This window comes from Phaseolus vulgaris, chromosome 6 (assembly GCF_051622355.1).
Source record: "Phaseolus vulgaris cultivar YP4 chromosome 6, ASM5162235v1, whole genome shotgun sequence".
Classification (NCBI taxonomy): domain Eukaryota; kingdom Viridiplantae; phylum Streptophyta; class Magnoliopsida; order Fabales; family Fabaceae; genus Phaseolus; species Phaseolus vulgaris.
Genome location: NC_143503.1, coordinates 28242370 through 28268177, shown reverse-complemented (window position 1 = coordinate 28268177; position 25808 = coordinate 28242370). Strand labels below are relative to the sequence as shown.

The 25808-nt window shown below is 36.3% G+C and overlaps 4 protein-coding genes across 5 annotated transcripts in view; 1 reads left to right on the top strand and 3 right to left on the bottom strand.

Moving 5' to 3' along the window:
* Positions 1 to 1691: 1691 nt before the first annotated feature.
* U1A (spliceosomal protein U1A) lies at positions 1692 to 5425 on the bottom strand. 2 transcript variants are annotated; one of them, XM_068639699.1, is made up of 5 exons: positions 5153 to 5425; positions 4900 to 5072; positions 3425 to 3518; positions 2657 to 2745; positions 1692 to 2205 (listed from the first exon to the last, which is right to left on the bottom strand). In XM_068639699.1, the coding sequence occupies exons 1-5, from the start codon at positions 5235 to 5237 to the stop codon at positions 1921 to 1923; spliced, it is 726 nt and encodes a 241-aa protein (XP_068495800.1). In that variant the 5' UTR covers positions 5238 to 5425; the 3' UTR covers positions 1692 to 1920. The 2 variants fall into 2 exon arrangements, with proteins under 2 accessions (XP_068495800.1, XP_090159248.1); XM_090303122.1 differs by having other exon boundaries at positions 1692 to 2192; positions 5153 to 5406.
* Positions 5426 to 8085: 2660 nt separating this feature from the next.
* Positions 8086 to 8990, top strand: LOC150027328 (indole-3-acetic acid-induced protein ARG2-like). The gene is made up of 2 exons (XM_090303290.1): positions 8086 to 8269; positions 8372 to 8990. The coding sequence occupies exons 1-2, from the start codon at positions 8196 to 8198 to the stop codon at positions 8580 to 8582; spliced, it is 285 nt and encodes a 94-aa protein (XP_090159416.1). The 5' UTR covers positions 8086 to 8195; the 3' UTR covers positions 8583 to 8990.
* A 5512-nt stretch (positions 8991 to 14502) lies between these two features.
* On the bottom strand, positions 14503 to 16438 carry LOC137831850 (U-box domain-containing protein 9). Its single transcript, XM_068639698.2, has 2 exons — positions 15903 to 16438; positions 14503 to 15762 (listed from the first exon to the last, which is right to left on the bottom strand). Exons 1-2 carry the CDS (start codon positions 16152 to 16154, stop codon positions 14683 to 14685), a joined length of 1332 nt encoding a protein of 443 aa, XP_068495799.1. The 5' UTR covers positions 16155 to 16438; the 3' UTR covers positions 14503 to 14682.
* A 1909-nt stretch (positions 16439 to 18347) lies between these two features.
* Positions 18348 to 25808, bottom strand: part of PIR121 (transcription activator) — a 31506-nt gene continuing 24045 nt past the window's right edge. The window contains exons 28-30 of the mRNA XM_068639697.2: positions 19571 to 19743; positions 19131 to 19340; positions 18348 to 18806 (exon numbers count right to left, since the gene is read on the bottom strand). Coding sequence (XP_068495798.2) covers positions 18612 to 18806; positions 19131 to 19340; positions 19571 to 19743 — 578 coding nt within the window. The 3' untranslated portion in view covers positions 18348 to 18611. The remainder of the gene's footprint in view (positions 18807 to 19130; positions 19341 to 19570; positions 19744 to 25808) is intronic.

The window sequence follows — 25808 nt, the reverse complement described above, 5'->3', positions numbered from 1 at the left end:
AGAATTTGTTTGAGAGAACATAAAACTTCTATTTCAAATTACTCAAAATTGATTACAAAGTTAACCAAAAAAAAGTATTTATAATATACACATAAAACTACTAGGCCCCTCAAAACCACTGCCTTTTTGTATTTTCTTTCCCTTATATAGTAAGAATGAGAATATCTTGAATTTCCCGTCCAACGTTTTTAATTTTCTAACTCCATCACAAAAACTTGATTCATCATTTCTACTAAACTAAAAAAGAAAAATATTTTTTGAGACATTTTTTAAAAACAATATTAGCAAAATAAAACAACCAAAACAATACAAAAAAATATTAGTCAAGTAAAAAAATTATACCTTATTACTAGTTAATTATTTACATTAAATCACTTAATTTACTTCTGTATCAATCTTGAATGACAATTTCTGAAATATACATTATTGTCTCCTTTGACTCAAATTCCTCTTTAATAATTAAGAAGAACTTTGAATCAAGTGATAAAAAATTATATTAAGTGAAAAATGTAATAAATCTAATATCAACTCAGAAAGTCAAGAAAAATGAAAACTTCTAAGATTAATACAAATAAAATTAAGGAAGAAATAGACTAAATCAAATGGATTACAAGATATAACAAAAAAACTAGCAATTAAGATAAAGAGAAAAGGACTTCAAAAATATGATTAATCCTAAACAATAACTCTATAACTACCATAAGATACTTATAAGAATATATAAGAAAGCTAAAAAATTAAAATACCAAGTTTTAATAAATGAACTAAAAGTACTCAAAGATGGGTAGAACTAATTTAGACATCCAATAGAAAAAAAAAGAGAGTAAATCTAAGTCTAAAAAATGTTTAGATCATGCGCACTGTTTTGTTTTAATTTGTTTAACATGCTTGATATGAATGGAAGCTAACTAGACATCCAGCAACTCTCATGATTTTTTTTAATGTTGTGTTTTTATTCACATAGCATAGATAGATGTTATACTTAGTTCCTAATTACTTAGTCTAAAACTTGAAATCTAACAAACAAGATATCTCTAACAATTAAACTTTCAAAACTTTGAGGTGAACGAAACTTTTTCAAATGTGAAAAGGAGAATTACAACTTCCTTTTTCAACATATGCCTCACAAATAGAATAAAGGTATGAAAAACTCAAGGAAAACTATTGGAAAATAGACTTAAATCAAGTTAAGAATTTAACTTGCATTATTTAAATCAAGCTACCGAACACTTTTTATGCAGTTTTCATAATCATGCCCTGCTTACGTGACAATAGAGCACGAAAAAGCTTCCATGGAGTTTATGCAGTGAAAAAAGTAATAGTTGTTGTAGTCAATGAACACATGTCATTTGATCTTCGTATAAACTACATTTGTTTTGTACAATCACAAAGTTGAGGTAAGTCGTGTAACCGCAACAACGTGATCTTTTACAGCAGTAAATCCAAATTGCCTGCTTTTAGAATTTACTTTAGACATTGGAAAAGGTTCAATCTTGCATTCTACTTTTTGCCAATGTAGGGACAAAGAAAACACCAGATTTCAAAAATTAAGCAGGGATAGCACGTCACAAGAGGATAACCAAAATGATTTGTGTACTTGCGCAAGGAAGACATCATGTATTCACTTATGGAACTTCATCCAGCAAATGTTGGCAGGTAATTTTCTTCAAATAAGGGCAAAAGCAAGTCAATTGACAAATCTAGAAAAAGTAAAATAATAAATTTGAACTAATTAGTATTTTTCCTAAATACATTTGTATAAAAATGACAGTTATTATCCGTAACTACAATCATACTCGAATCAAGGCTGTGCCAAAGATAGATGCCAATTAACATTACACCACTGCATGAAATGGATTAACAACTGCATGCTGAAGATGGGACTCCTGTCTTTCTCATACAAGTTCAAGAAACTGCTATCTATTTTTTGGCATAAGTTATCAACATAGGGTTTTGTGGGGTTATCTTGAAACCTTGCAGCGACTGCATAGCCACTGTGGATTGCATCTCATCTCCATATTCCACAAAGGCAATTCCTGGCTTTGTTTCAACCATTCTAACTTCCTTGAATCCAGGATATTGAAGAAAGAGCATTTGCAGCATCATGGGAGTTGACTCATTGGGAAGATTCTGAATAAAGAGAATATTATTTGGTGGTGCAGGAGCCTCAGGTACCATGGATTTTGCACCACCTGGATAAGGTATCTAGGATAGTTTCAATGTTAGAAAGGCATGTGTAACAAATATAGAACTAAGTAAACATGGAGACCATAAAGAACAGAACAAAGTTGTTCAAGCTTCTGTTTATTTGAATTACTTGCTTTAAAACAGATAATGCATCATCTCATAATCTCTATTTGATTACAACTTTTCACCCAATCTCACTTCATACTAGAACATTTTCTCCCTTCTTTCAAGTCAAATTCAAAATCAGAAAATAAAAAATTATTTCTCAAAGGTAAACCTGAGAACTTTAGAAAAGACTTTCCTGTCTGTTAGAGACAAATTACTACAAAACAGGAGAAAAAGACTAAAAAGGTGCTAAATTTAGATGTGGGATATATTACTAGCATTTTAGTAGGTCTTTAACATGACCATGCCTGTTGATGATTGACCACCTCCCCCCAAAAAATCTACAACAGCAGAAAAAACTTACAGTAGGTGTTGCACCATAACCACCAGAATAGGCTGGATTTAGTCCCATTCCAGCTAAATTAGCATCATGTTGATCCTTCCGTTTTTTGCCTGCAACAGAACATAACAAGGTTACTTCCATGTAAAGTTGTTTATTGATTATGTAATGTGTGACGTAAAACATGTACACTTGTATGGTCCAACCAAACTACACAGATTTTCAGAACAAAAGTTGCAGTGCACCCACCTAGATGCTCAACAATATGGAATAACCCTGTCCCTTCGTGGACAGAAACACAAAAGTGAACTTAAAATGTAAAAATGTCACACTTCTGAGTAACACAATTTCTTATTACGTAAGGTATTTAATAAAACACATAATTTATATGATCCATAAAATAACTACACATGCCTTAGGAGTATTAAGGCACGCACTAGAGTTAGATATAGAATTTCTTAGAACTTTCCTTCTTCAGTATTATCAGTTACAAAAGTCTAAAATCCATTGGAACCATACAATGGCAGTTGCATGAAAAAGACGAGACTGTTTTCAAGGGGATAATACCCCAAGAGACAGAATAGTCCTTTGATTTTTCAAGGGAAGACAATTGTATGAAATCAATAGGATAAAATTGTCATTGTTGGGCATTAAGTGCTTTGGGCCCTCAGTTTATGGAAGGGATGGACTTTTAACCTTGTTTGTTCCTGTTCCCATATGGCCAATGGGTTTAAAATTTCACAGTGAAGCATCCTTGTATAAAAAGAATAGAGTGCTTGAAGAGTGTTGTACCTTTGTCATCATGCCTCTTACGTTTTTCCCTAGGAACAAAAGTACCATCCGCTTTTGCTATTACATCAGATTTGGTCTTTGCGTACTGTATTTTCTGGATAAAATAGCAAAATATAATTCAATTTCTAGAAAAGGATAATTTGGCACTAACACAAATTGAGATAAAACTATAGTATATATGAATCGGCAGAAGAAAGTAAGGAAATAAATAAGCAAATTGTTTGACCAATCAGTTCTTTTTTTCAAAAAATAAATATATAAAAAATATAGAAGTGTTCACATTAAAAGAATACAGATGAGATGATGATTATGATAAAATTCATTCCTAAAATGAACACTAGTAACTTTTTTATTTGACTAGGTGATTTACAGTCACAATTCAATTTAGGCATAGTTCTACTAGTGGTTTGCTAAATATCAATCAGGTCAAGCCAACGGCAATATGGATTCATATTCACGACATGGATTAGCAGGTCAAGCCCCTAGTAGAGAGTGGGCAACCATTATTGCACAGAAAATTACATAGGCAATTCAGATGGAAATGATGGTCAACTTTTTAATGCCACATCATGATGTCAACCAAATCACAAAATCTTCTATCTCCTCTCTCTTTTTCAGTGCTACACTGCCACATAAATCTAAAAACTGATTTGGTTCAGCAATTTATGATCAAAGCTTATTCAATAGAATTGCAATTACAATTTTCCCTTGGGACGTAATCAGGATGAGATGTATCCTTGACGCCCAATATACTATGGCGTAGTTAATTTGGCACAAAACGGTAAACCACTGAGTGTATGTTAAATTAATAATAAAGCCATTTGTAGTCAATGTTAAATTGAGGATGAATGTATGACAAGTTCTACTCTGCCAGTCCTTAGCGTCAGTTTTGCCTAGAGTTGTAGGCTATTTCTATCTAAAATAATTTGATCCTACCCCAAAAAAACCTTCCTCTTTTGTTTGGTGAGGTGATGAGATTGGAACCTGAATAATAAAGAAAAATTATTCCACGGACAACATCGCAAACATGATAGTCACTGCTGCCACTAGTCAAACGTTGACAGTAATTTGACACAACATTAGTCCTTTGTTCAGCATCTTCATTTCCCATGAACAAAGTAAATATCTAATGAAAAGAAAAGAGCTGCTAATGATGACAGATATGCATTCTTCTGCAACATTCTTCATTTTTACTATTATAGAAACAAGAAGAGTTCTTAACTTTGTGGCACGTAAATTCAGCTAAATTTCCAAACTATTTTCTGTTTGTACGAGCTTCTGCAAATTGGAGATTATCATAGTTCTTATCAAGTAGTAGAATTAAAAATTAGAACCACACAATAACACATAATTCCAGCCAGAAAATTAAACATGATTAACTAAAACTATACCCCCAATTCCAAACACCTTTAAATTAATAATAAAAATTACAAAAGAGATATAAATTTTGACTAGCGGAATAGAAGATATGATACCATGGGCTTATCATAGAAGGGAAATCCTTGCATTTGCCTCAGGGCATTGGAAGCAGAAGAGACATCCTCAAAAACCACCCAAGCTTGACCTTTGTGTTTTAGGGTTTTAAAAGCTAAAACCTCAAGTATCTTCCCGAACTGAGTAAAAACAGCGTTCAGAGACTTCTTCAACTCTGCATCCAACATACGACAATTCAAAGAACGTGTAATCCATCGAAATTGAAGTTGCGGAAACAAGAAAAAGAACGCGTACCCTCAATCTTGATCTTCTCGTTGATATTGTTGATGTAAATGGTGTTGTTTTGAGGAATTTCAGGTGTAGCACTCACTTCAGACATTTTGCGCTCTGCAAATGAAAAAGAAGAAGAAGCTTTTCCACGACGGGGTAAGGTAAAACCCTAAGCCACGGCGGGGGAAGCTACTGCTGATTTTCAAAATAATTGGGCTTTGCCTATCTTTTTACAATGGGCCTAATAATCTCTACCCTTGAGTAATGATCTAATGAATGATAAGCAAATTGCTGAATACACTCTTCTAGTGATTTTCTCTTATTTATTAGTCAGTATCAATGAAACTCAGACACTCCTCTTAAATGACGTGTCAGTATCGGTGTCTGATACTCGTATTGGACACTGACATTTTTATAATACGTATCCATGAAGTGTCCAATTCAAAAAGTATTTGTTAGATTTCTGACAATTCTAGTATAATTATAACACAATTTTAAAAAGAAAAAATATATTAATTTTTTTAAAATTCAAACTTTATTGTATAAATTGTTATTATGATTATAAGAATAAGAAACAAATCCTTGTGAATCAGTCATGAAAAACATCTTTCTACTCCAAAAAATAATTTGGAACATACTTATGCACATAAATTTTTATTATCAATTTATATAATTCATAATTATATAATATATAGATATGTGTCCCATGTCCTACATTTTAAAAAATTTACATATCTTTATATATATATATATATATATATATATATATATATATATATATATATATATTTTGTCGTGTCAGGTCTTGTTTGTGCTGTGTAAGTTAGAATTAAATACATCTTAAATAATTTAAAGGTAATAGTGTAATATTTACATTGATGTATGAATAAGTAACTTATTTTCTTACATAGTACTGTACGACACAATTTTGGTATTTAGTTTTAGATTTTTAAAAATACTTTATAAAACATATTTTTCATGCTAAAAGTAAAATGCCATAAATCTTAATTATACAAGTTTCATAAATAATTGTGTCATAAATCCTAGACATAGCTCTGACTAATTCACAGGTGCTATGCATTTTATGATATTTTATATAAAAAAAAATATAAAGTAATATTTTGTGTGAAATAATTTATATAATGTTATTAAAAACTTAGTTAATAACGATGCAACACTGAAGAATATAATATATATAAAGTTTGAATAACTTTTACAAATATATTTTAGCAGGAAGGAAAAAAAATATTAGAATAAATCTAAACAAGGAATTTCGTCATAACTTTTTTAATTAATATTTAAAAAAAATAAAAAATGAAGAGCTAGTTATATATATATTTAAGATTTATTTAAAAAAACCTATGAAATATTCTATTATTTTATATTTATTTTAAAAAAATATTTTTACATGTTATTCTTTATTTTTTTTTAAAAATCATAGTAATTTCATTTATAATATTATAATTTTAATTATATGTTAAGAAGTGGCCTCATGTAAGCAATCTATTAATTATTAGATTTTATGCAAATAATTTTGAAATTTATAATCGATTATAATTTATTGAAATATATAAAAAAAAATAAGAAACTCGTAAAGAACTACAAATATTTATAATTTCTAATAATTTAAAGATACAAAAATATATTAACTCGTAAAGAACTACAAAAACATTTTATACCATCGTCACTTTTTCAATTTTACATACTTGTTTCTATAAGTCGATTTAAAAGGTAACAAGAACAAGTAATATTTATAAAATATCATAAAAACATTTACAATAGAGCAATCAAAATTTATTACCCATAACAATTAAGCTTGAAAATATTGTTGAGATGAGAAACTAACTAATATCATAATCTACTAAAAATTAGAAAAGTGACATCAAAATATTTTAAGATGGATACAATTGGATTGTTAACCAATGTTTCTTAAGAAAAATAACTTCATTTTATTATTCAAGAATTAGAAGACTAGAATTAAAAGTCACCTATTCAATTCAATATCTAAATTCTTAATAGAGTGTTAAAAAAGTCATCATATTACGAAAAATATTAATAATTTTTTTGTTGAAATATGAATTTCATATGAAGTGATGAATAAATTTTAAAATTGTATTATGTTAAAGTAACATTTTCATATTCAATAATAAAAAAAGGAGAGAAAATCGATTGTCAAATTAAACAACATTCACTCGTCCGTAGCGACAAAAATTGAAGGAAGAAAAAAAATAACATCATTCACTCTCCCGTATTGGACATTGAATGAGTCATACCATTTGGCCTTCTACTTTGGTTTGTTGATAAAACCTTACTAATCACCTTCTAACTGTGCAATCTGACTCTTTATTTTTTTTTACCAAAACCAAATAATTCTATAGATCTTTGGAGATAATGAGATTATTAATGAAAAAAAACCTTTATTTTTATAAAATAGCTTTCATCTGAGGTGAGTGTTGATGTAAAGATAGGAAGGAGATTACCATGAATCTAATAATACTACAAATGTTTGAGGGAAGAACTTAGTGGATGAAAGAAGATGGGAAAATGAGGGGAACGAGAAAAGTGGAATAGTGGAAGGATTATAGAGAATGATGATTGATTGGGCAAAGTGGTACTCAAGTTGAACATGAAGTGATTGGTTAACGAAAAAGCAATTGAAGAGAGTGAGGGTTAGGAAGGTTCCCCTAAATTTGGGCAATGATTCAAGAGACGTGCATTGACTAGGCACAGTGAGTGATTGTGCAAACGACACGTTTGTAATTAGTGTGACCAGATTCAGCTCACACCATCATTGACTCCATCTCACTTTTCCAATCCTCACACCTCCTTCCTATGTCCTTATCTCACCACCTTTTCATCGAAGGTTACCTAAATTTCAGAACCTTCCACATTCCACTTCAATTATTCATATTTTGACGCGTCTATAATTTCCCTCACCATCTCCTTTATATAATGAAAGACTCATCTCTCACAAACTCAATCAAAATCTTACAGTTTGGAGAGCTTGTCTTTGCGCACTAACAGCAAGCTTTCCTCACTTGTAATCCACTCTTCACTTTCATCACCAATGGCTCGCTCTTTCGCTAACGTCAACAATTTCTCTGCTCTTCTCCTACAAGGATTCAACAACGCTCTCACCAGGTACCTAACTTTTTTCTTCTTTTAAACTCATTTTTACGGTTATTAAATTGTTAATTACTGAACTAATCACATGATTTATAATATATGGTTTATGTTAAACAGACGCGGGTACTCTGTGGCGATACAAAGCGCGACAAGGGGAGGAGTGAGCTCCATTGCAGGGAAGTCAGGGGAAGAGAAAAGGGTCTCCACTTACGAGGTTTCATGGGTGCCAGATCCTGTCACTGGTTACTACAAACCAGAGAACATCAACGAGGTTGACGTTGCCGATTTGCGTGCTACTCTTCTTCGCAAAAAATTCAATAACAACTAATTTCAAACAAATTTTAGCCTCCGTTCATTTAATTATAAAACTATGGAATTAAAGATTCAACGGTTCGTTTCTTGAGCTCTCGGGGTGGCTTCGCATGACGGCTTAACGAAAACTAGGGTGATTGATTGATTGATTAATTTTGGTTTTCATCAAAGAAACCGAAAATAATTAATGTCTGTGTTTTCTCTGTACTCGTTAAAGTGAAGATAGTGTTTTGATTAGGTTTATGGTTTTTGTGGCTTTAGTTTTTAGAAGTGAGTTGAGCTATTATTAGCAGCTAATCAAAATTGTATGTCTTGGGGTAATGTACTAATGTTATTGATTACTTGGAGTTTTCTCTTTCTTTTGGTTGGTTCAATTTGATGTAAAAGAGCATACTCAATTCTGCTATTCATGTGCGTTTTATAAGTATTCGTTTATTATTTCTTATATTTCATTGCATTGTCACGTATCTTTTAAAAAATATAAATAAGTCAATAACTTTAAAACAAGCCTTTTTACAATTTAACTTGAAAAAATATTCCGTGTAGCATTCAGGCAGGATTTAAATAAATGAAAAAGGAAAAGTTGTTTTTGTTTAGCAACTCAAGAGTTGGGAAAATTGTTTTCCAGAGGACAAATATAGTTATAATTTCAGTTGTATATTTAGAATAATAGTTATATTTTTAAAAAAAAAATATTTGTTGAATTTGAATATTTATATCTTTCATATTTTTAGATATTTTTCTTTTAGCTAATGTCGAGTTAAAGATCATCAATTCAATGATATCAAGACCATCAATGTCTCATATAACTCACATTGACCTTTCTTTCGTCAAACTCTCACTTCCATGAGAAATTTTTTTTGAATACTCACTAACTCTTTTGCCACCACAATAAACATTTTGAATAAGGACATAAAGAACAACAGAATAGAGGACCAAATGCGTTCAATAACTGAATCGACCTGTAAGCACCAATCTCCTCCCAAACCAATTTCTTCTCCGAACTAGAGCAATAAACATTCACAATTGTGACATGAACCCCGTCCTAACCTTCCAAAACCCTTCAATCACCTAACTTAATCTTACAAAAATGACTCATGTGCATGTCATTTATATATTATGAGATGTCTTTATCTATAGTGAGCGTAGATCTCCAACATATAAGTTGATAGAAGGATAAAAAATGAATAGTTTAAAACTTTTGAGGAGACCAATGGTGAAAGCTTGGATTTGGATGATATCTAAAGAAGGAAATAAAACAAAAGAGAGGAGTGTATGGGAGAAGAGATAGTTCCATCAATTAAAATGACTTCAACCTTTTTAGTAGATTATGTTATAATCTCTTATTTTTGCATCTTGATAAATTTTCTAAACCTAAGTGAATTAATACTCTGAACCAAAGAGTATTCTTAACTTCAATTAATTCAACCCTATTAATGTTTAAATATTTATATCATAACATGCATGTTTGTGTTTTTTTAAGTGATTGTGGTTATTAATGTATTTTTAACTTCACAATGTACATAATTAAGTTCAAATCCATGAATATCTATTTGAATCTACGCTTAATTAAGTTTTAAGTCTCTTATCAATTTAAGTATCTCTAGTTAAGTTTTTGTAAAAAAAATTGTTTATCGAGTACTTAAAATTTTTATACTTTTTAATTTAATTTTTATCATTTTTTTTATTAACTGGGTGACATTGTTGTTATATTTGGTCTTCATGTGTTAAGAAATGCGAGGTTATAAGTTTAATATAAAACAATAATGTTCCTAATGTAAAATGACAAGTGATTTTTATTGTTTTAATTGAAAATATATTGGATAATGAGATTGTCATGCTCTTTGATGAATTTTATGTTACCTACATAAACTAAGGGGAACTATCGCCATCACTACTTTTAATGTAGGTGGCAAGTCTTTTTATCCAACACTTGTTTTCAATGAAAGTAATAAAAGTTTATTGTCCTCTTGTATTAACTAAAATTTTATTAAAACATCATATTCAATAAAACTTAGAGACAAGTAAATAAGATGATGGTGCATAATAATAATAACGTCACTTAGTTAATGAAAAAATTTAACATTAAAAACTCAATTGATAATATATTTTTTTTTAATACTTAAAGAGAGAAATTCTTTTGAATAAAATCTCAATTAAAAATATCACATTTATGATATTAAAAATTGGAACTGAAATTTGATTTTGAGCAAGATAATAGCAGCACCATAGTGTTTTAATCAAATATTAAACCCTTTATGTGCTCCTAACTGAAAACTCAATTAACTTTTGAATTTAACAATAAAATTTTTTGCATGGATCTGAGTGTTTGAAAGTTTCCATTATTTACAAATACTTGACAGAAGAACGAGTTAAAACCAGAAATCTCTTGTCTAATAATAATGAAGGTCCGATAGAATATGTATGTGCTAATCTAGGATTTTTTTTCTCACGTTTTTAACTCTAAAAATTATTAAAAATATATTTAGTTACTGTGATAGTTAAATAATCTAAAACAGAATATCAATTTATAGAGTATTACTTCATGAATGATATGTATTAAAGTATTATTTCGTGAATATATTTTACTGATATTTATTAATGATAAAAGAATTAAACAATTAAAAATAAAAGTGAAAGAAGAAAAAAGATAGAAGAATGAAATAAGATTTTGTAGTTATTGAAGAAAATAACACCCGTTTCCGTAAAATATTACATTTTAGTTAGTAAAACAAATACACGTATTTTATATTCTTGGAAATAAACAGTACTGAGAATAATTTTCAAAATTTATACCAAATATGACAACCTTATTATTTTTTCTCTAGACAACTGTAACTACATTAAATTGGGCTTGCAATCTGGGCTTATAGGGCTGAATTGGGTCCGAAGTGTTTTAGTACGGCTAATTCTTTTTGCACCATACAAATTTTAATCTGCACCTATCATATTTTAAATTTTCTAAAATTATCCTCTATTTTGGATTTAAAAATTTGGAATTCAAAAATTAAAATTTCATTCTGAAAAAGTAAATCCAAAATAAAAAATATATATTTCAGAAAAGAAATTTGGAACACAAAATCTGAAAATATATTTTGAAAAAGAATTTATGAAATTCAGAAATTTATTCACAAATATATTCTGGAAAGAAATTCCAAAATATTTTTTATCCATACCCTCATTTTATTTAAGATCATTTTCGTGACATTTTCGTTTTACTGCAAATTAAAATTGATATGGTGTAGGAATAATTTGCCTTTTACTACGGATATAATAGTTTTTTTTTTCTATTTATATATTTGATGATTTTCTTTTCACACGTTTTCTGATGTGTTTCTTATTTTTTATTTTACTGAGGTCATAATTTCCTTAAATAGTTACAAAATCCCTTTATATTAGAAGTTGGAAAGTAAACTATTCAGATGAAGATCAGAATGGATGAATGTGTGGATAATTGAAATCCTTATACTATGTTTACTATTGTACAAGTTTTAAAGAAAAAAGTTCTCAGTAAGAATGACATGAATACCAAAATTAAAATTTTTCTTTACTGTAATATTTTTTTTATTAATTTATTAAGTGGTATTTTAGAGACATTCATGAATCAGTATATCAAACTTTATATCTACACATCCAATAGTATACATTTATGATATCAATCTCTCTTGCAAGATGTAGATTAATTTTAAATGTTGACAAAAAGTTATTCAAAAGGTAATGAATGATGTTTGTGGACCATTTTGTGTGTTGCATGTTGATAGGTGATTGATGATTGTACCATCCTCCGCTATTTGGTAGTCAATATCAAAACTAAGTGTCCACTCTGTACATTAAGGACCACTTCAAAGAAACTAAAAAAGATGACTCAGAAAAATGGTATACTTAAGACAGTTTCACTTCATAGTTCACAAATTCATAGTTCACAAACTAATAGGTTATGTTTCAGGTGCTTGTAAAAAATCAACAATCTTCAACTCAAGAAATCATAAGAAAGTTCAATTTGTAGCACTCTCTAAATGAGATTCCTAGGGAAGTGATTTTGACAGGAATTCGCACATCTGGATATGGTTGTGGCTGTGGACGTGATCATTATCTTATAGACAGTAGCTAAATAAGTGACACAGCGTTACATTGCCTGAGATTCCACAATTACCATATTCAGCCATTAAATAATGGCGTTCAGTTCACAGTTTACTTTGGAACAAGTTGTGTGGAGCCCGTGACTGCCTAAAAAGAAATAACAGTTTTTCCGGATGAGAGGGTGGCGTTTTATAGAGCCCACGAAAGGGACCTTCCAAATTCTTCTCTCCATCTGCATTTGTCTTCTTTCCAATTGAACTTTACACTATTATTATCCACAAATATGAAATCTTTTTCAAATTTGGTGTATCCACAATTCGGGAACGACCTTTCAATACCTATATGTAAATAACTCATGAGAGTTGCTTAAACATGGACTGCATATATGCTACTTCTTTGGGAGAGAGAAGAGATACAGCAGAAAAACCCTCCTAATAGTATCGGGGACCCTAATCACATGCTCCATGCCGAAACAATGAACATATACCTATCTAAATTTACCAACCACAACCACTTTTATTCATTTACTGCCATTTAACTATTCTCTGGATGTTAAGGAATGTCCAAGAGAAGAATTACCCCCACAAGCATAAGTGTCAGGAGGGATTCAACCTCATCCATAAATTTTCCATTAATAATGTAAAGAAAAGAAAATAAGAAAAATGAAATGATTTATTTCATAAATTAAAATGAATTAACTTATGTATTATTTAAAGACGTATTTTAAAGAAATTAATATAAAAGAATTTATAGCACAAATAGCTGATGCCTATACTTATCTGTCCACATGAGCTCCTGGGAGGTACTTTATATGCAACAGTTCCTTACAAGTAGCTCCTCCAAAAACTGCTCTAAAAAAAGTTTAAAATCATTCTAATTGAACCACAAACTAGTCATCCTTTTAGACTTAATAATTGAATTCTGCGAGTAGGCTACTCACCAACCTTTTGCAGCAAACCTAGTATAATAAGCGACAATAATGGCAATATTATTTTATTGAAGTAATCATTATCATTGCGACTAGTGAATGAAATAAAAGCTCTAGGCACAAAGAACCTTATCATATAGAAAGGCATGATTTCAGCAGTACTCAGCCTGAAATCGTCCTTATTTTCCTAACACTCTTGATTTATGTGACCAAACCAATCCACTGTTTCTTTCCTACCTTTGGATAGACGGTTGGAACAAGTTAACTAAACATATTCGGTGGAATAACAAGTTAGTCAGCACCCGCAGGCAGGACATGATTAAGATGCTGAATAGTTAGGCATGCATGACCCAAGTAACTTTAAATATTCTAGACTGTCGGTGACACCATGGAACTGAATTTGAAAAATAAATTTGAATAAAAAGAAACGCACAAGTCAAAATACCAGTCATGTCAATTTAGAGGTGAACGTACGTGACCGATAGTCATATATATATAATCAATTCATAAATCTATGCGGCATGGGCAAAATTGGTGTGTAAAAGTGTAATGGGTAAAGATAGAGCAACAAAAACGGTGCCGACACTCTTCAGTGGTTGGCGAGGGAAAGAAAACAAAAGGAGGCCCTACCCTACCCCACTCCCTCACACTAAAAATTCTCAGCTGTAAGATACAAGTTACCAGCAACGAAAACCACACACAAATACAACAACTGAGCCACTAACAAAATACAAACAGACACTTTGTCAGCACTCAAAGTTGGTTGGCTACGCGACAAACAAGTGAAGAATACTTACAAATTTAGACAGCAAAAACAGCAATCACGGGCAGTCAGTCCGGTAATGAGAAAATAGAAGAATATAGCAACTTTAGCAAAGAAAAGAAAAGGGCTTTCTCAAAAGGGATAAAGAATCAAACAGAAAAGAAATAAAGGAATAAGTAACAAACTCTTTGCTCATTCACCCTGATTGTAAGTGAAGATTCTGTACATAATATGTGAACTTCTCTTTCCCATTTTTACAGCTACCCGAGATGGTTTGTGCTTGTACAGAAGAACACAAGAAAAACTATTTACAGAGTGGTTCCTAATCCCCGAGGTTTAATTTCACTAAGCAGTGTGTGTTAAGTAGGGGGATCTATTAAGCCTTTCAAGAATACCGTTAGCCTTCCTTTTTGCCCTTGAAGTTCCACATTGTGCAAGATTTAACAGTGTACCATTTGCTTTTTCTTCTTCTCTAATTTCCTTCAACTTTGTTCTATCACTAAAACAGATTGTATACAGAATTGCAACACAATTTTCCTTGCTCCTCTCCGATGTGCTCTCCCTAATAATCCTCAATAACAAAGGAACAGCACCTAGATCACCCATTTCTTCAATAGCCCTGGGATGACTGGATAGGAGTGCCAGTATAGCCAACAACTCATCAACCAGAATGTGGTCCATCATCTTCTTCAGAATAACCCGAACGGCCCCATCTCGCACTGTCCTCCCTTTATTCTCGTGTACAAGACAAAGGTTAAATATGGCTGAAGCAGCATCTTTCATGGCCAATGGCTGTCCCTCATCCAAAAGCTCAAGCAAATGCTTGATAGCCCCGGATTTTCCAATGATGTGTTTGTTGGAATCAAGCGCGGACAATGTGAAAATAGCAGCAGCAGCATTGCTCCTCGTTTGAATTGTTCCACTTTTCAAGGCATCAATAAGCAGAGAAATCACTGCAGGATCCTCTGCAAAGCCCTTCTTGTTATCATCATGGATAGAGAGATTGAGAACCGTAGTGATCAAGTCCTCGTGGAGATCAGGGTCAGCAGAAGCCGTGCCGGGCGATGATAATGGACTCAGCAATTGGGGAATCACATCACTGGACTCCCCAGCAAGAATTCGAATCGAAGGCATTCGCTTTGTCAAAAGGCGCAGCTCCTTAGCAGCTTGTTTCTGATCAGAAACAGACAATGACAACTTGCGAAGCAACGAATTCAAATGGTTCCTATCCGCATTAGTTACCACTTCATCAATGTCATTAACAGGTTTAGGAAGCTCAATTCCACGGTCCCTACACCACTGCACAATCATGTCTCGGACCAAGTAATTAGGTGTTAAAATTGAGTGAGACAAGACCTGCTGGGTCTGTGGACACGTTCTGTGGCCCTCTTTCAACCACCTCTGAATGAATGGCCTATCATAAGTCTGAAGCAGCAATACAAAGAAATTAAAACACATAAAAAAGCACACACACAATCATTCACCACTCAGTGTCAATAAACTATAAACACTCAGCACTAACAGAAAAAAATGAAATTGAAATTGAAAAGAGGGAATAACCTAACCTGGCCGGTGGATAAGATAACGGGATCCGTCATCAACTGGGTTGAAATGGGGCATCGAAATTCGGGAGGAAGGGGAAAGTCGTCCAAAGAGTTTGGAGACTTAAAATGTTTGAGAGCCGAAAGGGTGGCGATGGCTTCGTCGGCGGCTTCCACCGTGTAGTCGTCGGAGTCCACGATGGCCTTCACCAATTCCCTCAACCTCTCCTTCAATTCCGACGCCGACACTCCTCTGACTCGCTCCCTCTTCGCCATCACTATTCCTACTAACTCTCCAAATTCATTCCCTTTTTCTTTCTTCCTAATTCAAACAACTGAAAATTCTCTCTTCTCTTCTCTTCTCTTCTGTATCAGAATGATGACAGTTAACGAAATTATAAACAGTAAGCAATGTGTCTCTTGTCTCTGTCCCTGACATGTCATGCCTCACAACACGACACACAATTTAACTCTCTCTTTCTTTTTCTCTGCGAGTGCGCGAGTGCGCGTGTGCAGAGTGCAGATACCGTGTAGCGTGGTAGAGTGATAACTCTAATAATAAATAAATAGATAAAAAAAGATAGTTATTACGACACGCCATCGACCCACTGGGCCCGGCCCAGCCCAGCCCATATCAAAGGCTGGAGTGTAATGAGCGCGTGAATCAAATTGGAGCACACGGGAATGCAATAATTATGAATGTTCTTTTTATTTGCTTCTACCTATATTAGTTAGCACAACAAACAAACAGGTTTTTAAGGAATGCAGAATCTGGAACTTATTCCTTGTAATTAAAGAACTTAGTCAATGATATAAACTGACAAAATCACTATTAAATGATTACTGTCTACAACAAGAGATCCCCATATTTAACATCTTGCCACATCTTGCCATGAAGTTAATGTCTTAAATATGATTACTTCTCTATCAAGAATTATAAATATTTTCCTTTTAATCAAAACCTATCATGTGTTTAAAATTACTTCCTTCTTTAATATTCTGACTGGGTTGTTGTAAAATGTGCCTTCATCTTAAATGTATTATTAATGTTTGGTGAACTAAATAAATCATATACTATATAGTAAAATCTTTTAAAGAAAAAGAATTTAACAATTTGAGAAAATTAAAACAATACTATATATTTTATTTTTTTAGTTCCTAAACTATTCACACAAACATGTTAAAAAAGAAACTACAAATTTAATTATGTGAAATAAAAAAATAAAAAATGAACGCATAAAAGATTATAGCAAAACCAAACTGACGATAATATTGTTCTATAAATATTTAAAAAGAATACATTTTGAAATTTTATTTTAAATGTTCACTAAAATTACATTAATCAAATAACTAATAATTAATAACTAATTATATATATATATATATTAAGAAATTGATTTAAGTTTAACTCAACCTTATAAAATCAAATTATATATAAAATAAGATTCGTAACTTATATAATATATTAAATGTTTCTTATATAATATATGAAATGTTTACACTCGTTGATGTAGAATTTCCAATAAAAATAAGCGGACAAAATTATCAACCAATGATAATAATGAAGTTAATAGTGTCCTAAAATCAGTTTATAATTAGGTTGTAAATTAGTTTTAATCTAAATAATTGTTATCGTATTGTTGCATTTCTTACACTAACAGCGTATTTATGAGAGTACATTATGTGGAAAGTATTAGTTATTTAAAAAATAAGAACTATAAATTTGAGTCATATAACCCACTCGCATGAATTGTTAGGACTAAATACTAGTTAAATGTGACATAATAACTTAAGAATCGTGCATATTTATCTTCTAATCGTGATAATTTATATATGATATAATGAAACTTCATCAAATGAGAAATGAGAGTGAGCAAAGCAAATCTCAAATTTCTACTTCAAAAAGATGATTAAGATCAAAACTAATTAAAACAATATTGATAATCCACTCATGATTGTACTTGTATATTATGATCAATTCCTTTTACCTTTTATATTCTCATTAACATGCCTTATTTTCTTTTAATATTAACTGTTCAAATAGGTTCTCACAATATATATTTATAATTTTTTTAACAATAGAAAGAGTTTTCATCTGATATATGCATTAGTTATCAAATGACTACTAAAAAGACGTCTATTTTTTTTTTATAAAAAAATTGACTATTCAAATAAAATCTAAAATTCCATAATTATATTTCTCATTTCTAATAACAATGAAAAGAGTTTTTATTTGATACTGATGCAACCTAAATCCCCTGATCATTCACACGTTGCTTCGAAGGAAGGTTACCTTGATTAAACTTGAATGAAATTGCACTAGAGATGGTTTGAAGAGTGAATTGTATGGTGGTTGGATTCATAGATATTACCATTTCTTGAGAGCTAGCTTTGTTACCACTTTGTTACCACGAGAGGTGTCAGATAAACAAAGAATTGAAGGGAGAGTTTGGAGAAAAAGAAAAGGCAGAAAAAAACAAAATTAATCTCCAATTGAATTACTCTTTATAGGTAGAGTAACGAGTTTATACAACAAGCTTATAACTAATAGCAAGTGATAGTTATAACCGCCAACTGACTGAGTTCCACTACAGCTGTACTCTGACAGCAATATTTTAAAAATTGTTGCCACCTTTGCATAGAAACTCAGCTCATGAAACATATACATACAACAACACAAATACAGGGAACAGGGGACAGAATTTGCAGGAAGCCTACAACCAGACTACTCGTTTAAGCACCTTTCTGCGGCAGTGTTTCAAATGCTGAGACTGTGTTATCAAATTTTATACGATGTATAGGAGCACCACTTTGCTTAATAGCACAAGCTGTCTTTTCTTCAAGGGGGCAACGTGCTTTAAGCATAGAGAATACATGGTTATTTAATCTCCTAGCTTTTTTCATTGCTTCCAATAAGGCTTCCCATCCCTATTAAAAGAAAAATAAATGTTATTTAAGTAGTACACAAAGAAAACCATCGCGCCTTATGCCGCGAGGACCTGGAATTTAAATAGCACTATCAGGTCGCAGCTTCTTCATAACTAGTAACCATTTGGTTATTGTTAAAACATCTGATACGACATCCATATAAAATGCAGTAAAGAAGAATAAATAGTTCAGCAAGACGGAAAACATTTCTATAATGTTTGCGTGAAGTGTGGGCAATAAAGAAAGCAGTAGTTTTACCGATAGACAATGCTTATGTAAACATAGCAAGTATTATTTTGGGTGATTTGAAGAAGAAAAATAAACCTGGACAGCAAATTGTGAGTTCTTATGTGTTTGCATAACAGATATAGCCTCCACTTCTGCGATATTGAGGATCTGATATGAAAAGTCAAAGAGCTCAAAATGCAGCTGCTGCCCAAGCAAATAAATAATAGTGCAGCCCCCCCAAGCAATTGAATCTCCCAGCCTTTCATGGCTATTTGATGGCACTTGAGCAGACTCTTCCAAGTATCCCTATGTAGCTCAAGCAAAAGCAACATTAGTTATTATATATATATATATATATATATATATATATATATTCTTTAAAAAAATTACACAGCAGGAAAGGTGTATGGAGATACAAATAATTAAACTCCACATGCAAATAATTTGATATGCGGAGTCAATTCCTCATTCGAAGCACTAGCAAGTTATTAAGCAGTGTGAAAAGTGAAAGTAGGATGTGGAAGGCTGCTCCTTACAATTTGGAGACCACTGTATATTCGATAGAAATCTTTAGAAATTGTTATGTCAATGAAGCCTGTTTTGGGTGCAGCACTCCATTTACTACAATATTTATCCAAAGCAGCACTAGTGAAAGCAAGTGCATACTCTAGCACACTTCCAGTATTCAAGTTAGCCTTGTATAAAAGATCTGCAATAAGAGAAACAAGGTCTGAGCCAACTAATAAAGGATCATATATGTGCTTTTATTTTAAATTCAAATAAGGATTCTAGAAGAATTAGTTAGTTATGATGAAGATCAGATTATCCGATTTGATTCCCCCTTTCCCTATCTTATCATTGTATTTGTTTTATAATCAGGGTGGCTATGATCTCTACTAGCCAGCTCTGCTTATATATCTCTCATTAATTTTGATCAATGTATAATAAGAAGTGTCCTTTTCTTGTCCTAAAATTACAGATCACAAAGTAAATGAACACAAAGCATCAGTAACATCTCTAGAAGAAATAAATAATATAAGGTTTTGTTAAAATAAAATCCCCAGAGTAGATTCTAAGCAACCAAAACTCAGAAAGTTCTATTGACAAAGAATTTATTATAAATAAATACAAAGGTATATTAATGCATATGTTGATTAAAAAGATTTTGGGTATAGAGGGAGAAAAAGAAATGAAGTTTAATTGATATTAATGTGATATATTACAATGCATTGACGTGTTCATAAAACCTACAACACTAACCCTAATTTATACTAATCATACTCCTACCTAAATAGATAAAAAAAATCATGATAATAATGTACCGACCCATCCTCGGGCGTTGACCGGCCTAGGGCGTTGACCGGGCTTAGTACTAGGAATGTGCCTATGCCAGAAAGGTGTCCCCCCATGATACCCACGGGTAGGAGTAACCGTGGAGGAGGCGACACAGAAGGAGGCGGCACGGTAGGGGCGTGGAGGCCTCGGTACCCCAAATAGTAATAGAAGGAGAGGAAAAGGGTTCTCAAGCCACACCTCCAGCACCAGAAAGGAGAAGCCCCACTCACAAGGTACCAATGCATAGAGTGTAGAGACGCGGAAAGTACGCACCACTGCTGGAAAGCCCCTGGGCAGAGACGACCCATGAGAGGGTCACGTCCCAGGAGGCGATTCGCATGCATGGTACGTGAGGAAGGCAAAGAGCCCTAGGGAGGATGACTCAGAGGATGGGCGCATGAGTTGGCACCCAGACAGTCACCCCCGTGCGGGATGCACTTCGGGAAAATGGCCTTACACACTGGGATTTCCCTGAGTTTGGGTTACAGTGTCGTGAGGCTGCACCCACAGATAGGCTTAAGTCAGAGGTAGACACGTGGCATAAACACGGGCAAAGGTATATAAGGCTTTGTTACAAACAGACTAAGGTGCGTTTTCACACTTTACACACAAGTGAACTGAGAGCGAGAGAGTTTGAGTTACGCACTTCTTTGAGCACTGAGTTAGTGGTGTTCTGCGACGGGAAGTGTTACGGTGTTTTCTGCCATAACTGACTTGAGTGTCGGAGTGCAAACGGCCGCGAGGGCGCCCATTTGTCTCTCTGTTTCAGGTACTCACGGCGGCAAAGGGTGAAGTTGGAACGGAAGCAAAGGAGTCCTTGAAACACAGTTCGTAGCTACGCACGAAGGTGATCCAAGTCAATCGACAGGAACATTTGGCGCCCACCGTGGGGCCTGATCTAAAAGGACAGTCCCACCGCAAGAAGTACGAGATTCAATGAAGATCGTGAAAGTTTGTGGAAGTTTTCCAAGATTCTTGAAAGGCTTGTCATGAATCCTCAAGATTTGCTCAGTTTCACCAAAGAAAGTTCCAAGATTCGCAAGAAAGATCCAAGATTCTCCAAGAAACACTGAAGAATGAGGAATACAAGGCAGAGTTCAACGGCGCGTGTAGAGGGTGAGAGCATGACCTTGCAGCAGGTCATGGAGGTGATGCAAGGCCTTCAGGAGGCGATGGCGGCGGAGCAAGAACGCATTCAATTAGACCTTGCAGCGTCGCAAGCAAGAAACGAGGAGTTGCACCGTGGGATGCGCAACCACCTTGGGAATCGCGAAATAGAGGATCGCGACTGCTTCACACCCCCCAGGGAGTTTCCCATGCCCTTCTCGCAGTCTATCATAGAAGCAGTGATACCACCCACGTTCATAGGCCCGAAGGTTATGTTCACTGGGATGGAGGATCCAGAGGCGCACCTCACTGCGTTCCATACGTAGATGATGCTGGTTGGCGGTTCTGACGCCGTGAGGTGCAAGTTGTTCATGAGCACGCTGGCGGGAATGGCGATGGACTGGTTCATCAGCCTCCCAAACGACCACGTGACCTCGTTTGCACAATTGTCACAACTGTTCAGGGAGCAGTACATCGCGAACCGGGCTCCCCCACCGGTGTCGTATGATCTTTTCGACGTGAAGCAGTACCAAGAGGAGACGTTGAAGGAGTATATCAATCGCTTTGGGGCGCAGGTGGTGAAGGTAAACACCACTAAAGAGCCAATGATAGTATATGCGTTCAGGAAGGGAATTTTCCCTGGACCATTTAGTGAGTCACTCATCAGAAACCGCCGCAGAACCTTCGCTGAGATCAGGCGTCGTGCAGTGGAGCACATCGCAACGGAGGGAGAGGTATGTGAGAAGCGCGCAAGTGTTGTACCTGCACGCCCTCGAGCACCGTCGCGTGCACAACCCGCGAGGGTGAACGAGGCCACGACAAGGAAGAGAAGCCAAGAGAGGAAGCACCCTTATGAGCCCAGAAAGCCTCAGGCTAAGGGACGCTCAGGGGAGAATAGGCCGGTAAGGCACAACTTTGTGGTGGAGCTGAAGGATCTGATTGTTGTGCCCAACATAGCGTATAGGCTGAGGATCCCGGCGAAGACGGATAAGGTGTTGGGACCACGCAAGGATGCATGATTTGAGTTTCAACAGGCGTTCGGGCATCCGATCACCAACTGCTTGGCTTTGGGTCATCAGTTGGACGAGCTCGTGAAGAGCGGTTTCTTGAACGATTACCTGGTGGGGTCATCAGAAGCGGCGGCCTTGGCGACATCAGCAGAGAACCAGGCTCATGAGATGCCTATCCATGGGGAAGTCCACACCATCTCTGGTGGTTTTTCGGGGGGAGGATGCACTGCCTCTCAGCGCGAGAGGTACGTGCGGTCAGTGATTTCAGTAGCAAAGCAGTGGGCAGACGACTCGCTGGACATCGACCACACACTCACAAAGGCCGATCTTCACGATGTCGTTCCGCACGATAACGACCCCGTGGTGATTTCGGTTGTGACCGTGGGAAGAAAGGTGCACCGAGTGCTCGAGGACCAGGGCAGCTTGGCGAATGTAATGTTTTGGTCCACGTTTAACAAGCTACAGTTGTCTCCCGACCTGTTGAGACCATACACAGGATGCTTGTATGGCTTCGCAGGGGAGCAGGTGGAGGTGCGCGACTATCTGGAGCTGAGGACGACTTTTACAGATGGCACCGCGTCTCGCACCGAAAACATAAGGTACTTGGTTGTGAACGCCAATTCGGCGTACAACATTTTGCTAGGAAGGTCATCCTTGAATATGCTGAGGAGGGTGTCGTCTGCACGGCACATGAAGTTGAAGCTGTCCGACCTTAGCGGGAAGGTGATCGTGATTAAATCCGATCAGAAGGAAGCCAAGAAGTGCTATGAAAATAGCCTTAAAACGAAGAGGGGCGTATTCATGGTGGTGGAGCGCCCACTCATGGAGGAGGCGCCTGCGGGAGCAGTACCCATGGAAGAGGCACCTGCAGAAGCAATACCCATGGAGGAGGCGCCTGTAGAGGCAATTCCCATGGAAGAGGACCACACAGGCGTATCTCGCGCAGAGAGCGCTCGGGAGAGGCGGCCCGAGCCGGTTGAGAATGTGGTGGAGAGATAGACTAGTGGCAAGACGTTTAAGCTGGGCCGATCGTTGGGTCGATAGGAGCAGAACCAAGTGGCGGAAGTGATCTCACGTCACCTGGACGCCTTCACGTGGACAGCCTCGGATATGCCAGGCATCAATACGAACTTTCCGTGCCACCATCTCACCATCGACCCTAAGGTCCGACCCGTGCATCAAAGAAGAAGGAAGTTCAACAAGGAGAGGCGCCTGGTTGTGCAAGAGGAGACCAAAAAGTTGTTGAGCGTTGGCCACATCAGGGAGATCCAATACCCTGAGTGGCTGGCTAACGTGGTTTTAGTGAAAAAGGAGAATGGGAAGTGGAGGATGTGCGTGGACTTCACTGACCTGAACAAGGCGTGCCATAAGGACTTGTACCCGTTGCCAAGCATCGACGCGCTGGTGGACAGCGCCTTGGGCTGCAAAATGCTTAGCTTCCTGGACGCGTTCTCTAGGTACAACCAGATGAAGATGCATCCTCGCGACGAGTGTAAAACGGCGTTCATGACTGAGACGTGCTATTATTGCTACAAGGTGATGTCGTTTGGGCTGAAGAACGCAGGCGCCACCTATCAGAGGTTGATGGACAAGGTCCTTGCACCCATGTTGGGTAGGAACGTGCAGGCCTACGTGGACGATATGGTGGTGACCTCCTAGGAGAAGGGACGACACATAGCTGATCTGAAAGAGCTGTTTGCCACTATAGACAAATACCGCCTCAAGTTGAACCCTGAAAAATGTGTGTTCGGGGTCGAGGCGGGCAAGTTCTTGGGGTTTCTGCTTACCAAGCGAGGAATAGAGACGAACCCTGACAAGTGTGCGGCGATCCTTGCGATGAGGAGCCCCACCTCAGTGAAAGAGGTGCAGCAATTGACAGGGCGGATGACGGCCCTGTCCAGATTCGTATCCGTTGGAGGAGACAAGGGTCACCCTTATTTCCAGTGCTTGAAGAGAAACAGCCGGTTCATATGAACCGAGGAGTGTGAGGCGGCATTCCTCAAGCTCAAGGAGTATCTGGCTGCTCCTCCCGTGCAGTGTAAGTCACAGACAGGCGTGCCCCTCTGGTTGTACTTCGCGGTGACTGAGTGGGCGATCAGTTCTGTGCTAGTTTAGGAGCAGGAGCAGGATCAGACGCAAAAGTCAATATACTTCGTGAGCAAGGTCCTGCAAGGGCCAGAAGCGAGGTATCAAACTTTGGAGAAAGCAACTCTAACCGTGGTGTTCTCGGCCAGGAGGCTCCGTCACTCCTTCCAAAGCTTCACGGTAGTAGTAATGACGGACCTCCCTATTCAGAAAGTGTTGCAAAAGCCGAACGTGGCGGGAAGGATGGTCCGCTGGGCAGTGGAGTTGTCTGAGTTTGACATCTTGTATGAGCCTAGAGGATCCATAAAGGGACAAGTCTACGCAGACTTCGTGGCGGAGCTCTCGCCAGGGAGTGCGCAACAAGAGGAAGAGGTCGGCTCCCAGTGGGTGCTTTCGATGGATGGATCCTCGAATCAGCAAGGAAGTGGAGCCGGCGTAGTCCTGGAGGGGCCGAACAGGCTGTTGATCGAACAGGCCCTGAGGTTCGCCTTCAAGGCAAGTAATAACCAGACAGAGTACGAGGCCCTGATAGTTGGGATGCTCTTGGCCAAAGAGATGGGCGCGCGGAGCCTGCTGGCGAAGAGTGATTCGCAGTTGGTCACGGGGCAGGTAATCGGAGAGTACCAAGCCAAAGATCCGCAAATGGCTGCGTACTTAAGAAATGTTCAAGTTCTGAAAGGGGCGTTCGTGGCGTTTGAGTTGGTGCACGTCCCAAGGGAGCAGAATGCCCGTGTTGACCTGCTTGCCAAGCTGGCCAGCTCGGGTAAGGAGGGAAGGCAGAGGACGTCATACAAGAGACCCTCAAAACACCACGAACGTTCGTGACAGATAACAAGGTGGACGTCCTCCAGATCAGCACGTCTAAAGGGCGAGGAGTCATCGGTCGCTAACTCAGGGCACAACGAGAGCCCCCAGCATAAGCGTTTACCCCACCTCGCCAGGAGGGAGGGACCCCATGCAGGTGTACGCCCTGGAAGAAGGGGACACGTGGATGACGCCCCTATAGGCGCTACATCGCTGATGGGATACTCCCAGTAGAGCCCGAGGAGGGCAAGAAGATAAAAAGAAACTCCGCTAGGTACACCCTCGTGGATGGGGCACTGTTCAGACACGGGTTCACACACCCGATCTTGACGTCTGTAAGTGGAGATGAATGCACGGGAATAATGACTGAGCTCCATGAGGGGATCTGCGGGAGCCATGTGGGGGGAAGATCTTTAGCATCGAAGGTCGTGCG

Bases quoted from the DNA above. Each gene is read 5' to 3' on its own strand.
- LOC137831850 (XM_068639698.2), bottom strand. From the start codon at position 16,154: ATGGCGAAGAGGGAGCGAGTCAGAGGAGTGTCGGCGTCGGAATTGAAG. The intron at 15,763-15,902 runs GTTAGGTTATTC...TTGCTGCTTCAG, and splicing joins TTATCTTATCCACCGGCCAG to ACTTATGATAGGCCATTCAT.
- LOC150027328 (XM_090303290.1), top strand. From the start codon at position 8,196: ATGGCTCGCTCTTTCGCTAACGTCAACAATTTCTCTGCTCTTCTCCTA. The intron at 8,270-8,371 runs GTACCTAACTTT...TATGTTAAACAG, and splicing joins TTCAACAACGCTCTCACCAG to ACGCGGGTACTCTGTGGCGA.
- U1A (XM_068639699.1), bottom strand. From the start codon at position 5,237: ATGTCTGAAGTGAGTGCTACACCTGAAATTCCTCAAAACAACACCATT. The intron at 3,519-4,899 runs GTATCATATCTT...TATTTTATCCAG, and splicing joins CCTTCTATGATAAGCCCATG to AAAATACAGTACGCAAAGAC. The intron at 2,746-3,424 runs GTACAACACTCT...GTTCTGTTGCAG, and splicing joins TAAGAGGCATGATGACAAAG to GCAAAAAACGGAAGGATCAA.